Source organism: Cardiocondyla obscurior, linkage group LG27 (assembly GCF_019399895.1).
Source record: "Cardiocondyla obscurior isolate alpha-2009 linkage group LG27, Cobs3.1, whole genome shotgun sequence".
Taxonomy (NCBI): Eukaryota; Metazoa; Arthropoda; class Insecta; order Hymenoptera; family Formicidae; genus Cardiocondyla; species Cardiocondyla obscurior.
Genome location: NC_091890.1, coordinates 819,545 through 836,135, shown reverse-complemented (window position 1 = coordinate 836,135; position 16,591 = coordinate 819,545). Strand labels below are relative to the sequence as shown.

The 16,591-nt window shown below is 34.8% G+C and overlaps 3 protein-coding genes across 6 annotated transcripts; 2 read left to right on the top strand and 1 right to left on the bottom strand.

The window, feature by feature from the left end:
- Nucleotides 1–22: 22 nt before the first annotated feature.
- LOC139112243 (DNA polymerase delta subunit 2) lies at nt 23–3,234 on the bottom strand. 3 transcript variants are annotated; one of them, XM_070673144.1, is made up of 7 exons: nt 2,813–3,234; nt 2,457–2,699; nt 2,011–2,312; nt 1,718–1,928; nt 1,398–1,632; nt 881–1,173; nt 23–685 (listed from the first exon to the last, which is right to left on the bottom strand). In XM_070673144.1, the coding sequence occupies exons 2-7, from the start codon at nt 2,671–2,673 to the stop codon at nt 567–569; spliced, it is 1,377 nt and encodes a 458-aa protein (XP_070529245.1). In that variant the 5' UTR covers nt 2,674–2,699; nt 2,813–3,234; the 3' UTR covers nt 23–566. The 3 variants fall into 3 exon arrangements, with proteins under 3 accessions (XP_070529245.1, XP_070529246.1, XP_070529244.1); XM_070673145.1 differs by having other exon boundaries at nt 2,910–3,234; XM_070673143.1 differs by having other exon boundaries at nt 2,825–3,233.
- A 130-nt stretch (nt 3,235–3,364) lies between these two features.
- Nucleotides 3,365–5,606, top strand: LOC139112244 (elongin-B-like). The gene is made up of 4 exons (XM_070673146.1): nt 3,365–3,792; nt 4,000–4,120; nt 4,215–4,359; nt 4,501–5,606. The coding sequence occupies exons 3-4, from the start codon at nt 4,230–4,232 to the stop codon at nt 4,791–4,793; spliced, it is 423 nt and encodes a 140-aa protein (XP_070529247.1). The 5' UTR covers nt 3,365–3,792; nt 4,000–4,120; nt 4,215–4,229; the 3' UTR covers nt 4,794–5,606.
- Nucleotides 5,607–6,084: 478 nt separating this feature from the next.
- Nucleotides 6,085–15,779, top strand: LOC139112236 (transcription elongation regulator 1). Of its 2 annotated transcripts, none has more exons than XM_070673131.1 (18): nt 6,085–6,454; nt 6,988–7,234; nt 7,310–7,399; nt 7,545–7,733; nt 8,147–8,390; nt 8,496–8,714; nt 8,812–9,015; nt 9,125–9,395; nt 9,477–9,709; nt 9,779–9,939; nt 10,103–10,311; nt 10,394–10,544; nt 13,979–14,428; nt 14,501–14,710; nt 14,801–15,067; nt 15,155–15,232; nt 15,310–15,533; nt 15,632–15,779. In XM_070673131.1, the coding sequence occupies exons 1-18, from the start codon at nt 6,291–6,293 to the stop codon at nt 15,633–15,635; spliced, it is 3,615 nt and encodes a 1,204-aa protein (XP_070529232.1). In that variant the 5' UTR covers nt 6,085–6,290; the 3' UTR covers nt 15,636–15,779. The 2 variants fall into 2 exon arrangements, with proteins under 2 accessions (XP_070529232.1, XP_070529231.1); XM_070673130.1 differs by having other exon boundaries at nt 6,976–7,234.
- Nucleotides 15,780–16,591: the final 812 nt, after the last annotated feature.

Below are 16,591 nucleotides of genomic sequence, written 5' to 3'. Positions count from 1 at the left end.
AATTTGTGAAGTATATTCACTTGTTAATTTAAGCGTTCATATAAATAAAGTCTTGTGTCACTGTGATTTCGCAATTTTCTAATAGTCTGTGATACTACATGTATTTTCTTTCGTATTAAAAGTTTTATAACCAGGCAAAATGTCTACAAATTCTTAAAAAGTCGCTTGCGTTTCAATTTTGTATATCACTTTTACGAGATACAAATAAAAATAGGTGACAACGGAAATTGTACTTTCTCTTACAACAAAGTTTTTAATATTTAACACATACTTACCTATCTGCAGCATTTTCTAGTATTACAATACGATTACACCACAAAACAAACTTTAATAATTTATTATTACTTTCTAGCGCAACTAGTATATGCATATTATTATAAATATAAAATTGTTTTTATTTGTAAGTTTTTCTATGTTTTAAAAGTGGTAATACAATATGGAAATATAAAAATACAGTGAATACGACAGTGACACAATCTGACACAGGAAAAGGTCACGTATTGTTAGATCATCCATTTTTATCTTTCTATTCAAATAAATCGTAAACTTGTTCAGTTACATACGCGTCATCCAGTTCCAAAGCAAATAAATTCAGTGTCCAAAGTTTCTAAATCTACTATAACTGCGGTGTGTGTGGAAGAAAACTTCGGAATGCAAATTATCCTAACCATCTGATTTTCTTCACCTACAAGTGTTAAACATACTTTTATTAATATTGTAATTCAACAATAAAAAGACATCACGTATCATTAAAATATGTACGAATGATTAACGCAAGAAAATAATATATCGTAAATACATTTTATGTTAATAATATTATTTCAGCATATTAATTAGAACGTAAGCAAATTTATTAATTTTATAAAAATATAAAACCTACCTTTCCACATTTTCGTATCGGGTTTATCCGTGTTACCCACAAAATATATATCTGGACAATAATTTATGATAAATGGATCTTTTACAGAATAAGGATGTACCGGTAATGTATCTGGGGCAGTCGGACACATGTGCTTCCAAAGTAACGTTTTTTCCAACCATTCTAAAGGAGAAATATCTGTTTCACCGGTTGCTTTTATAATATCATCGATAGGTTGTCCACTATTTCCCATTACTATACGTTCGGCAATTTTGCCAATCCATGGATTAGTCGCACCTTTAAAACTTTGAAATCTGAAAAATTATTTTTAAGATTACAATTTAGAATAGGGAAATTTATAAAATTAAAATTTTATGAAAAACTTGTAAATGTAAGGTACTAAAAACAATTTTTTTAATGACGTCTTTTTTTTATTTGCTACGCAATGATAAAGATAAGATTTCTAGTAGTCTGTAATCTTATCTCGTTCATTGAGAAGTCAGAATACATATCAAACGAATGTATGTTTGTACAATACCTAGACGCTAGTGGTAGTATGCATGGATGCAGTGGTCTCTGTGGTAACATTGCATTGGTGGGATCGTGTTGACCTGGCATTAAAGTGACGCAACAACATTCTGCTATTTTAGAGAGAAATGCGTCCACAAGTGTTGTTGCTACAGCGACTTCTTTTGTTATAGCGGCGTCCTGCGCCTTCCCTTCAGCATGTCCCATTAAAGTATTCGTTTTTGTGACGGTTTTTACAGAATTACCTGTGATGGAATATAAGTGTGAAAATAAATCGTGTCGCAATTATTACATTATATTATATATAAATATTAAGGATCTATTTTATACCAGCAATAATGACTCGAACAATGCTAGTGGCATCTTCTTGCATAGTTACATTTCCCGCCATCCCACATATCCATTCGATTAACAAATTTAACGATAAGGTCTCCGCAGTATTCGCTAAGTCAAGTCCAGACAAGAACACTACCTTTCCTCCAGATTTTGCCTGTGTTGGTGAACTTTTAGGCATGCAGCCAGGAAAACACCATTCCTTGATCTAAATAAAGTATCAAATATATATGCATGTGTATGTGAGCAGTGGGGAAAATTTGATATAATTTTAATCATAATGTACTTACTTCAAAACTGCCACTCTTGTTTTTGTAGCCTAAAATAGCACATACAACGCCTGTAACATAATTGTTTAAAGCTGCATCTTCAACTACTAATTTTATACGCAACATTTCATCTTCCAAAAACAATTGATCTTTTTCAGAACAGTAATTTGATCTTGGCTCAGGCAACGTCAGTTGATGATCATCACTTAATTCAAGTAATATTGATGGTTTACATTTCTGATGTTTATAAAGTGTACCAATTATTACACATTCTTGCTCCTCAAAATCTTCTAATTCTGCTAATTTTAATATTTGAACTTTACCTATAAAAAAAAAGCATTTTACTTATTGAATTATATAACTATATTTATATAAATATATATTACATTTCTGCAGAAAATTCTTTATTTTAATATAAAGAATTTTGTATGAAAGTATATAATTATTAAACACTCTACAAGGCTCACCCCATTTTGCTATAATCTGTGGCACCAGTGTCTCCCTCAGCTCTGTCAGTCTTGCTGAATATATGCTACAGAATTGTTTAGAAAAGTCTATCAATTTATCATCGAAAATATCAGTTAAATCTTTATATGAGCCTTCCAGTCTCTTAAATTCTTTTGGCTCTTCATTTCCTGGTTGCGAAAGCAAGTTTTCACTACAGCCATTAATTAAATTTACCATTGTTAACAAATATATTCCACGAAAACCTGGAAAGAGGTAAATATTAATAAGAATTGTATTTAAAAAAATATTGATTAATATAAAAATGTATATTTAGTTTATGCAAAAACTAACAAATATTACTTGCAGTATATCATACTTTAAGTCTAACCTTTGTGCCGGTCTTCCCTTCACTTTACGAGAAATGTTACGACAATCGGAAAAATAAATTAGACGTCGATAGACAATCTTAATACCTACAAAATATCCAAGTAAAGACTCGTTTTATTCACATTTGTTCGCAATCTTTACATAAACGAACTTGCACGTGCCAGCACGTTTCGCGCCTTTTTCTCCCTCGTAAAGTACAGAAAAAAAAGAAGACAAAGATAAAATAAAGGCAGTGTTTAGTCCAGTTTTAAATTCAAGCTTGTTTTTTATACGACTCAGCCAATGAATAATCGGTGTGGCGCTCTCGGGTTACTCTCCAAGGTATGTTTTTATTTTTTTTTAAATCTAAATTTAAGAATTGAATTGAACATAACTGAATCCTTTGTGCTCCTTTAATTGTTTTTGGGTGCAAGCAGGCGAGACGCGGATTCCATGGCGAGAGGGGACGACGAACTCGATTGGCCGCGTCGTCGTGCTCCGACACGTGTTTCCGTTCGTGACGCTGGTCACCTTGGAGCAAAGCGCGGTGCACTTCGTAGTGCTCCACGATCGCGCATATGGAGCAGATTGGCATTCGACAGCCAATAAACCCTCGTTTTTTGCTTTGTTATCCTAAATTTGACTTTTCCAGAGAGGAAAGCGAGAGCGTGCGTTTGTCGCTCTCAAAGTTGTTGCTAATGGGTCTAACGATTGCGGTATATATTCTGTTTTTCTCGGTATCTCGTCGCCTGGGCATCTTGGAGCATTTGTTTTGCGTCTCGAGAAAACTGTCGAGAAGAAGCTGAGGCTGTAGGAATAAAAGAATAAGTGCTTGAAGCTGCGTGTATAAAAAGAACGAAGTAATCTGTCTTCTTTTTTTTATGCAACACGTGGCGGAACTTTGTGGCATTTGTTGAAAGGTCATTTCAACTACCTTTGTCTAGTTGATAGTGCCTACCACTACCTTTATGTTGGTTCAAATTTATGTTTGTAAGTATATTAGAATTATTATTTAAAATTGCAATTGTAAGTTAAATTAATTTCTTTACATAAATGTTTGATTTAAAATGTTTAGAGGTATGGAATGTAATGTTGAAGTTAGAGGAAAATAGAAAAGGGAAAGAAGTCTACTTTATGCAAGAAAGAAATAATTTTATATATGGATATTTAATGTAATATATTTTGTTTATGTGACAGGACACGATCTGCTAACAGGTACCTACAAGTTCATCTACAAATAGACATAATTTGAAAGTCATTGTTATAGGAGAATATATTAATTGAGCTTTAAAGAACACATAAGCAACTAAACTTGACAGTAAGTTTCTAATCTACATTTTAATATTTATTTGTATTAGTTAATATATTAATTTATATTATTTCTAAATTAATTAATCTTTAAAAATTTCTAGACACCTTGGAACATCATGTCTCGTAGTTCAAGCCCTGAACTGGAGAACAATCCAGTACATTTAATGATCAGACGAAATAAAACAACGATAATTCTTGAAACATCAGAAAGTAGCAGTGTTTTAGAGCTGAAAAAAATGATTGAAGGTAAAGCAGATGTATTTATAGAAATATGTAGAAAAATATTAATGACGTACTTTTTCTTCATTGTATAATCAATTACAGATGTTATTTATTCATAATAAATCACACGATCATTATTATTTTATTAACACCGAATTTTTTCAGCTATACTGAAAGTAAAACCAAAGGATCAACAGCTATTTCTCGTTTATGTAAATGAAAGTTCTCTTAACAAATATATGAAGCTGTCCGATCACGTTCTTTTATCTGATTATGGACTAGAACCACTGTCGGCAAAAGTAACAAATCCTGCAATAGTGGGCCTAACTCTGCGACAAAAGGATGGCTCGTTTGAGCATCTCGAAATAGCACCGTACTCCGATCCAGAATTCGCCGCATTACCGGAAATAATGGACGATATGAAAGTAATGAACCTATATGAAACTAAAGACTTATAACGGCACCCTTTATGAAACTACTTGAGAAACAATTGGGATGAGACAGAGAAACAGCGTCATTCAATTAAAAAGTCTTGTTAATGACGTAATGCCACAATCAGTTGCCAACGACGAAGCTTTACGTCTCGTATAACTCAGTAATAATTCACTAAATAAATTCCGGGTACAAAGTGAGAGATACACATATTATCAGGTAAATGCTGCATAGTTTTATTAAACAACTGTGTTTATATTACATAATTTTTTAGATATAATCGCAACTTTGCAATATTAGAATATATTAACAATACCACATGGTTATATAACATCGTTACAATATTTAATTTTTTATAATGATAAATTTATTGAAAAATTCATACATATAATTAAGATAAATCATTATTTGTGACGATTATCACTTAATCAAACTAGCTATGATAAAAAGGATCTCAGGATATGTTACCAATTAATATTTAAGAGCTATAACAAAAGAATTAGTGCTTTAATGCGAGAAAAAATTGTCTATTTTTGATATTATGTACATTGAAAAGTAGATATGGCATTTGCTGCGATTAGTGTGTGTGCGACGAGCGGCGACGGCGGCTAGCGTACGTGACTTCCTCCATTCTCGGCCGCCGAGCGCGGGGAAGGAAGGAGGCCGCGCTCTCCCTCAGTCTTCTGTGACCGGTGCTTCGCGACACATCTACGCGCGCGCTTCATGTGAGATTCGACGCTCCCCACGACAAGGTTACGTATGCTAGCCGCCGTCGCCGCGGCTAACACCATATCTACCGTTCAGTGTACATTATATATTTAAAAGATTTCAAGATAAAGTATATTATATTGTTTGTAATAAGAAATAATTTTTAAGTAGTAATTATTCAATAAATTTTTTAAAAAACTTTGTTTTATACACCTTAATTAGTTACAGAAACCGAGTTACGTGGAAACAAGCGCAAATTAGAAGTAATAAGCGGTGATAAACGTGAAAGTAATATTTTTAATTTGGCGCCGAAAATCGATCTTTTATTTTTTAGTGTCAAACGTCAAGACTGCCACGATTTCAAGAGAACAAAAGACCCTAGATCAAGTTCCAAAAGTTCAATCTGCCGTCTCATTTCCTCCACTCTTGTCCCTGCGCCACGAGGCAAGCTTCGGACGGCCAATAAACGCGCTTGCCGACAAGACGAAGCCGATGGTGTCAAAGTACTCGTTCGTCGAGTCCGTGGAAGAGCGGAGGGAGATTCTCGCCACGCCGGCGCGCTTTGGGGAATTCGTGCGTGTTTGCTCCGACCAGCAACGACGTGTTTACGGCCGTCGTATCCGCGTAGGATAGTAATTTATCCGCGATTTTTTTGTTCTTGCGCCAGACGAGCGATCCGCCAGCCGGACGGCTGATAGTGACGGACAAACGATAGCGAATGGGCGTGTGAAACAGCGACCCTCGGTTACTTGGCGCGGTTTAGTCGATTTCTCCCCTTATCCGTGTCACGGGCATACCGCCCGCTAGGACGGGAGATGGACGCGAGCAGCGAGCAACCGCCGGCAGCGATCGCGGCCGCCGAGGTCGCCTCCGCCAGCGAGCAAGAGCACAATGACGAAGCCATGGAGGAGACGGAGGAGTACAGCTACGAGGGCGACGATTACAGGCATTTCATGCCGCGCGGCCGAGGCGGCTTTCGGTGCGTATCGCAAACCCGCTTTCCCGGCTCCGGCGGTCCTTCCTCCGCGTCTCCTTTCCCTCCCCCTTTTTCCCCTCTCGTCCCGTCGCGTCGTCTCCTCCCGACCCCGCATGCTCTCGCCGCGATGTTTTCATCTAACCCGGGAGACCGACGGCGTCTCGGCAACGTCCCCCCGCCGGGCTCCCGACAGATGACACGCGCACGGAATGTCGGAATTGTTTTTCTCTCTAGATTGATAATGGCTCGCGCGGAGGCTTATCGTATCTTTGCACGCGACTAACTTTCACAGACGCTTTATTGAAATTCTTTGCTAGCGACTTTATTAACGCTATGACATCCTCTAGCCTTCTGTCTTGTCTATGGAAGCGTTACAGCGCGAGCACGTCAGACCCGTGGAGTGGAGCGTTTCTTTTTCTTTTTCCTAAGAGTCAAGTAAGATTCGGAATGATTCTGGTCTTCCTTCCTCTGGGTGGCATGGTAGATATAAGGTATCTAGTCACAACATATAAAAATAATTTAAGGGGTCGTGGCAGAGGTGGGTTTGATTTCCCTATGAGAGGTGGTACTCCGAGGTTTCGTGGGAGAGGGTTTGGACCGCGCGGACCAATGTTTCGTGGCGCAAACAACGGATTTCCATTTGAGGCACCACCGAGACCGAATTGCCCCCCTGGTCCAGCAGGCCCAAGATTTCGAGGACCGCCACCGTTCGATCCCAGCTGGGGACCTATGGGACCACCAAACTTCATGGGACCTCCAAATTTGATGGGACCTCCAGGAATGGTATGAGATTGATTTTTTCAAGTAGTTAAGAACTCATTGTTTTTTTATTTTTAATTCTTATGTGATCTTTTTTAGCCACCACCACACATGATGAATGGCCCAATGGGTGCAGGACCAGGTCCATATGGACCACCACCTGGTATGGGTCCACCTAACATGAACAGCGTAAGTTATACATGATTGTAAATTTAATTCTTTAACTTTATTATATAGAATGTCCGAAATAAATTATATTTGTATTAATGGAAGTGTATTAATAAAATAAACTATAAAGCACACGATAAATTTAAGAATAAAATTTATGCCGTAGATTCCAGGACAACAGCAACCACCCCAGCAGACGCAACAAGCAAACATTCCAGGTCTAGATCTCAACGGAGAAGTGTGGGTAGAAACGAAAGCAGCCGACGGCAAATCGTATTATTACAATATTCGCACGAGAGATACCACATGGACTAAACCAGAGGGACCAAACGTAAAGGTCATGGTGCAAGATCAGGTAAGTCACCTGCAAATTTTTATCCTAACCGGTATGCCCGATTTTTTTTTTTATTATGATTTGTACATAATGTGACTTTTTTACTTGTTTAAATATATTATAATTAAATAAATAATTAAATATATTTGGATTATGTATTAAACAATTTTTTTTACATTAAAATTATATTTATTTTTTGTCATTGTTAGTTTTATAATATGTACAATATTTAAGCTTAAACAACTACAGACACAGGAACAAAGTTTAAATAAAGAATTGTGTACCAAAATATATTGACAATTAGCAATGTCGTAAAAAAAGATCGGTAAGTTCATCTATCAGTTAATGAAGTCAAGTCTATTTTGTTTTTTTGTTTAAAATTTTATATGATTAATTCAAGATAATTGTTGACAAAGTACTTTACGATTTTACAGTTAGAACAGTTAGTGCACGGAGCATCAAAGCAAGCGGCACGTTCTACCACACCTACTCCGTCAGGTAGTACGCCGACCAAGATTAGTGAAAATAGAATCTCACAAGGCGGCGAACAATCATCTTCTAACAATACAGATGCCATTAATCAATTAAGTACAGCGCCTCCTGGCACTGGACCACCCCCTACTTTAAATGATACGCCAGATGTTAATAATCAAGCGTCCGAGACAAATCAATCAAACGGTAATTTAAACAATATTAATATTTATTTAATTCTATAAACATTTTTGTTAGATTTTTTTAAATATTTATGATAAAGTGTTGTTAAAAAAAAAATGTATATTCTAGGCACAGCGCCCGCGACAGTTACCAGTACACCGCCGATAAATACACCGGCGGTAAATACAAATATGATGCAGCCGCCGCCAAATATGATTCCTATGCAACATAGAGTGCCAAATCAGTTTGGAAATCCGATTGCAACGCAATTCGGAGCAGCACCCTTCGGGATGCCGCCGCCCGGTTTTCAACCTTTCGGCGGTTATGGACCACCACAAGCCAATTGGGGTAATATATAATATGCTAATGCAGAAGATATTTTATGGCGAAAATAATTTTTTAAATAATCTGTATAAATTAATGGCGCGTCTACGTTCTTTTTTAGGTATGCCACAAATGCCTCATGGTGTAATGGCACCTCAAACACCTGCTGAAGATCCTGCTATACTTGCACAACTTGATTCCGAATTAGTAGCGGCTGCCATGGTCTGGACTGAGCATCGTGCACCAGACGGCAGATTCTATTATTACAACAGCAAAGCAGGAGAATCAGTATGGGAAAAGCCACAAGCCTTGAAAGATTTGGAAAGTACGTAATATAAACTCTTATTCTTTATTACAATCGTCTTTGTAAAACAAATTTATTAGGATTTTATAAATCTTAAAATGGATTAAAAAATTTCTTGTTGTTTTATTAGATGCGAAGTTATCATTACGACAGAAAAACGAAGAGGCTAGCGTTGTTCCTGCCAGCACCACTGTTACAACTACTACCGTTAACAACAACAGCATCGCAATCGAAGCTAGCAAACCAGAAAAGCCGCAAGAGATCACTCATGAAACCAAAGATAGTACAAAAGATGCGGATAGCGCTAAACCGAAAAAAGAGGAAAATATTATTAAAGAACCTGTGAAGCCTCAAGATAAATCTAGACCAATTTCTAGTACGCCAGTGCCTGGAACTCCATGGTATGCTTCTATTAATTTTCTTTATATTTATATATTTTATCATGCATCTATATAACCATTAAATTTATTTGCCATCTGCAGGTGTGTCGTTTGGACGGGAGATGGACGAGTATTTTTCTACAACCCTTCTTCGAGAATATCAGTTTGGGAACGACCGGATGATCTTGTTGGGCGTCAGGATGTGGACAAGATGATATCGACACCACCAGATGCAGTTGCCGCTACAAAACCAGCACGTCAATCGGATACCAGCGAAAGCAGCGATGACGATCAACCAACGCCAGCTAAAAAGATGAAACACGACGATACTAAAAGTAATTGTTACCCAGAAATATAATGATTTAATGCGGAATTTTTATTTAAATTTTTATATTATTCTTTAGCCACACCTGTCAAGGAAGAAGAGGAAAAGGAAGGGAAAAAGACTATCGACATCGGAAAGGAAGCTGCGATAGAGGCTGAAGTGAGAGCGGCGAGGGAGAGAGCAATAGTTCCACTGGAAACGAGGATCAAGTCATTCAGGGATATGCTTGCAGAAAAAGATGTAAGTTATTCTCACATTTATTTTTATTATTATACAAATTAATATGTAATTTTTAATTTACTGTTTCTACATTAAATTATAATATATTTCTTTACTTATAATTTTAAAACTATTTCATTTCTGTAAATATATATCGAGAGTAATCAAATTATTACGTTTTTAGGTATCTGCATTCAGTACCTGGGAAAAAGAACTTCACAAAATAGTATTTGATCCGCGTTATTTACTGTTAACGTCGAAGGAAAGGAAGCAAGTCTTTGAAAAATACGTGAAAGAGAGGGCGGAAGAAGAAAGGCGGGAAAAGAGAAATAAAATGAAGGAACGAAAAGAGCAATTTCAGAAGCTCTTGGAAGAAGCAGCACTTCATGGAAAGTACGTATGCGAAGAAATAAATTTTTTTTTATTTTCTTTTTTTTACGGAAAGTATTAATTTTTTTTGTTCTTTTTCTTTTAGATCATCATTTAGCGATTTCGCTCAAAAACATGGAAGGGACGAACGATTTAAGAATGTAGAAAAGATGCGTGAACGGGAAAGTCTTTTCAACGAATATCTTCTGGAAGTGCGAAAGAAGGAGAAAGAGGAGAAAACAGCAAAACGAGAACAGGTATTTTTATTTTATTAACATAATTAAATGTGCGCGCGCATTGTGTGGCAATGCAACAGACACTTTTCAGGATTGCATTTAATATTAATAATTATAAATATTTTGACAGTAATCAACACAAGTAAGACATATTTCTAAACCTTTACTGAGATATATACAAATTTAACAAATATAAAGCATTTAGGTACACTAATATTTCATGATTTTATTTATATATAATTTTCTGATAGTTTAAAAATAAGAAGTTTTTAATTATAACAATTTTATTAATATTAATATTAAATTAATGTGATTAATTTATCAACTTTTTTATTATTAACTTTTATTTTGATTAGTTCGTAAAAACTTGAAATTTATAAACTTACATAAGTTAATTTACACATATATTGATTTTCGTATTAAAAAAAAAAATTCGTAAAAATGATTACATAATTAATATTTGTGTAAATTTGTTCTTTTACGTCCAAGTGTACCTAAAAAGCCTTTATATTTTCAAAGAAGCATCAATTTGTATTTCCTATTTTTAATTTCCTTACATATAAACCTTTATTCCCTTCGTTCCAGATGTTCATTTATAGTGAATTTCTTCATAAACGCTGTCTGAAGAATATTTGTCGTATATAAATGTAATATACTTTAATCGCAAAAAGTTGCTGCATGGGCTGAATATACACATATCTATTCGGCACTTGCTCCTATGTTAACATAATATTATATTATTTCATTAATTTCAATAAGAGTTTATACTTCATCTTATTAAGCGAGGCTTTGCAATGCGCGATAGCATAAGAATCAAATTAAGAATAAATGCAAAGCGTTTTTTAAGCTTATTTAAGACAGGAATATGTTTAGTAATGTTTAATAAAAGTTTATGTTTTTACAGCGATAATGAATTGATTTCTTTCAGGTTTCATAGGTATGTTATTATTTTGTTCCACTTGTAAGATAGTACGAATTCCTAAAATTATAACGGCTGAAGAACACATATACCAGGAGATATTTCTCTAATAAATAATTCTCTACTCCAGTAGATTTGCTCGATCGAAATCGAAAAGTTTTTTTGTAGCTCTAAGAGATGGGAGATGTAGAGAATAAAATCTTAGTATGTGTCGGTTCCTTATATACTTATGTGTTCTGAACTCTCCACTTCAGTCAGGATGCAGGCAGGACAGGTTCCGTATGTGGAGTGGCTTGGTACTGAAGCTGGTTGGTGGCATGGATGATGTCATCTACCATTCCCATCTTCTCTGCGGGTCACTGTTGGCACACCCTCGCGCGCCGCATTCTTTACTTCAAAGCAGTGTCATGAGAATGAACAAACTCGGTATTTGTATATTACTCGTAATCCACGTTATTTCAAAAGATTAACTTTTCCCCAGAATCAAAAAAACAATTTGAAAAGCAAAAAAGGATTTCACGTTAGTTTATTTGAAAAAGAAAAGCAATGAATAAAATTTATACGAAAATTCGAGGTAGCATTAGTCTACAAAACAGTTTCAAAAAATTTACTTATATATATTCCGATTATAATTAAATATTAAAATTCATATCTAATGCTACCACAAAATTTGCATTACATGTATGGACATAAAAACAAATTTATGACACAAGAGATTATTTAATTTATCATTTTACTTTTTAGTAATACTTTTATTCACAATATTCATTGTTTCAGAAATAGCTACGTTAAATATTATCTTTTTATTTTTAACATTGTCAGTCAAAAAAATTATTTTACACATACAGATTATTAAGTAAAATATATTCATAAAAAGCAACGAATTATTATTTTAAAATCATAATTTTTTTTATTGTTCTTATGTCAATACATGATGTATCAAATTTGATGTACAAAAACATATAAAGTTCTAGTAATTTTAAGTCGACTTCACATGATAAACGGTTTTTTCTTGTCGGCAATATATAACTTTATTATTATAGCTTTTAAAGGATTGCAAGTTTCAGTATTATAACGTTATAATGCTTAATTGTTAAATTTGATATAGAATGAATGACTTGCATTTTCATAAAAGCATTTGTTTTACATTCACGAAAACCTCAATCTCTATTTTTGTTTTCAATAATAACGCAAGTGGATTTTTATATTCGGTTCGAATGAGATAAAAAAAAGTGTAAACAGTTGTGTTAGCACGAGCTTCTCAGTTAAAATATCCTTATAGGATCCGAGTCAGAAATATTATATATAATTTGAAGAAAAAAAAAAGATATGTGCCAGTGTTTGAAATATAATCATTTCTCTCTTTTTTAATGTAAAGAATATCACACAAGTAATTTCGGTCGTTTACAAATTACGCAATGGGGACATTGGAAAATTTTATGGGACGAGTTTTAATCTCACACGTAGAAATTAGATTGATCTAGTAAAGAAAATTTTGCCAATTTTTGTTTCTTTAATACTTTCAGTATTACGAAGTAAAAGTGTCGAGAGCTTAGGAGAAAATGAGCGAGAGAAAAAGCGATTTTATTTTAATAGGGTAACATTTTCTTAGCAAGCATTAATTTCTGTGTTGATTAATAATCTGCGTTACGTTACTTTTTCCATAAATGTATCAAGAAAAATTATCAAGAGAGTAATTACAATTTTTGTAAACGGTGTGCTGTGCTATGAACTACGTGACGCTTTTACTAAAATTTATGCGTTCTCCGAGAGATTTTAGAGTATAGGAGAAAAAAAAAAAAAGAAAAAGAAATAAATAAGATGGAAACTCGTTTCGTAATTTGGACGGCTGCGAGCTTCTAATGTTTTTGAAGTTAATGATAATGCGCTAACCATATTTTTTCGTTTCAGCAAGGACGGCAGTTAAACATTTACTTACCTTACACAATTCAGTCATCATTAAATGGCAGTATTTAATTAAATAAGGCATGCAATTTGACTTTGAAAAAATTAGAGCTTGATTTAATTATGCATTGTTCAATACTAGCGAATAGAATACTGTACATTTAATGATGACGATAATCATAATAACCATTTTTACAGGAATAATGAGTTAATCATTTTTTTTCAGCTAAAAACAATGACCAGCTTAGTTCATAAAACAAAACAAAAAATAAAATAAAAAATAATCCGACAAAATAGAGTCCTTAACGTTGTGATACTTCACGACACGAACGAACACGAATGACTATTTCTTCTACCCCTAACGAAAATATAGTTTGAAAACCATTTAAAAGGTTTGCAAGTTGAAATAGTTTGATCCACATTACAGATCATTATATTATAATAATGTTTATAAAAGTGATTGTAATGTGGCTGACCGTGTAATAATTGGTTCGAAATATCATTAAGGCGTGCATGATTTAAGAGAGCCAAGAAAACTTTGATCTTAAAAGCAAAACAATTGTACAATAGTATATAAGCAAGCAGTGATTGTTCTTCAGCGATGAAAACTCTTATGTTAAATGCGTTTCAGGTGAAAAAGGAATTCTTTGCGATGCTACGTGAGCACAAAGACATCGACAGACATTCGCATTGGAGCGATTGTAAGAAAAAGTTGGAAACGGATTGGAGGTACAGAGTCGTAGAGTCGGCGAGCACGCGGGAAGATTGGTTTAGAGATTACGTTCGCCTGCTGAAGGATGAGCGGAAAAAGGAAAAGGAGAAAGACAAAGATCACCGGCACAGGGAAAAAGATCATAAAACGGAAAAGAAGGACAGGGATCGCAAGGATTCGGATAAAGGTAAAGAAACTAAGTCCAGCAGCAAAGACAAGTCTGACAAGGATAACACGAGGGAAAAGAAGCAGCGAAAGAGTGAAATATCCACAGAGGAGAGCGAGAAAGAAAAGAAAGAGACGGTGGTGGAGAAAGAGAGCGGAGAAATTGAAGAAGCTGACGATAAGAACGTTAAAAAGGAGAACGACGTAAGTATTTTTTTTTTCTTTTTTTTTTAACAGTCTTTATATAATTCTTTTTATTCACTTTTGTTATTTTAGAAAGAAGATGGGGATGATCATTCCGATTCCGAAGAGGATCGCGAAAAACAGAAAAGGGACCGTGAAAGGCGAGCAGAAGTCAGTCTTAGAGAAAGAGAAAGAGAAGTGCAAAGAACTCTAGCTACACATCTTCGTGATAGAGATAAAGAGAGACAGCATCACCGTCACACAGAGGCTGTCCAGCATTTCAGTGCTCTCCTAGCTGATTTAGTATGTATTTAGTTTCAATCATTTTATATTTTAATAATAATTATTCTGTCTTTGTATATATTTATAATATTTAATATATTTTAAATTCAGGTTAGAAATGGAGATCTGGCGTGGAGAGAAGCGAAGCGACAATTAAGGAAGGATCATAGATGGGAACTGGCAGAGAGTTTAGATCGTGAAGAAAAGGAACGATTGTTTAATGAACATATTGAACAATTAGGCCGTAAGAAGCGCGATAAATTTCGCGAGCTGCTTGATGAAGTAGGCGCTTCAACCGAATTAACAGCATCTTGGAAAGATATTAAGAAACTGTTGAAAGATGATCCTAGATATTTAAAGTTTTCTTCTAGTGATCGAGTACGTAATCATTAGTTATAAAAATTATTTTAATATTAATAATTCTGTATATTTATTATTACATATTCTGTATATTTGTTATTTTAGAAATGTGAAAAGGAATTTAAAGAATATATTAAGGATAAACTTGTTGCTGCCAAAGCTGACTTCAGGGAGCTTCTACAGGTGCGTTTAATTAATTTTTTATATATTGTTTAATAACTCGATGTGACAGCTGGTAAAAATAAAATAAAATTTTTCAGGAAACGAAGCTGATCACTGATAAAACGTACAAAAAAGTACAAGAAAATAGTTCACATTTGGCGGAAATTGAAGAAATTCTTAGGAAAGATCGGCGATTTCTTGTTCTCGAGGCTGCAGCCACCGAACGGACTCGATTATTAATGGGTTATTTGGAAGAATTAGCACGAAGGGGTCCACCACCTCCTCCTACTGCATCCGAACCATCAAGGAGATCGACCACAAAGTAAGTTTCAGTATTTAAGATAAAGATAACAAGTTTAAATTTTATTTAATTTAATTTAATTTTATTAAACCTAACATTTTGTTTTATTTCTGTTTCAGTTGAACATCTACATCGAAGTACGGTATACAAACATATGACACATAACAGTAACAGAAATGAATAAATTTATAGCTGTAGTTAAATTGAATTACTTTACACACCGAATTATTGCCTGTATAGGATTCAATAAAATAATTGAATGTCTAATATTAATGTCAATATATGACGAATCTAGGATTAATAGATTTATATTATGTGTAAATGAGAGTGTGATTGTTGGTTTAGCTCCCATCATTATCTCGATATGCCGACAGTAGTGCAGGAGATTTTCTCGGAACTGCAAAATGTATGTTACCGACTAATACACTCGAGACGTTTTAGTTCCGAAAAGTTTCACTACGAGCCGCCACCATTGTCGTTGGCAGTTTGAAGTGACGGTGGAAGAAACCGCCATTTTCGTCATCGGCACATCGAGGAGTGATCATGAGTCAACCGACGCCAAGTCAGACTTCCCATTTTCAATAGGTATCTCATCTCACATTTAATCTGATAAGGTTTATTAATTATAACGAAATTTACTTTACCACTGAATAATAATTCCGATAAAGCACGATCTAAGATGCATCGTACTGTGTTGCCGAAAATAAGAGTAAATTAACGCGCGCGCTTCGTAATGGCGTCAGCAAAAAAAAAAGAAAAAAGAAAGGTTCTTAATCATAAAATGACTCACTTAAAAATTAATAGAAAGCTTTTAGCTTCGATTATATATCTCGTACGTAATTCGTGCCTTTACCGCCTATCATTCCAATTGCGCGAGCATCTACGTTATTACAATACGATTCCGATCGCGCGTGCATACGCTTCCAGCCGAGACGTAAAAGTTTACGGCTACACAATATTACTCACGTGTTCGCGATAGCGTTTATCGCGACAGCTATCGACAGGTATCGTTGCTTAATAAACGCCAGGCGGAAATATCCGCGCGGCGTATCCCCCGCGTTATATACCGTTACGATACA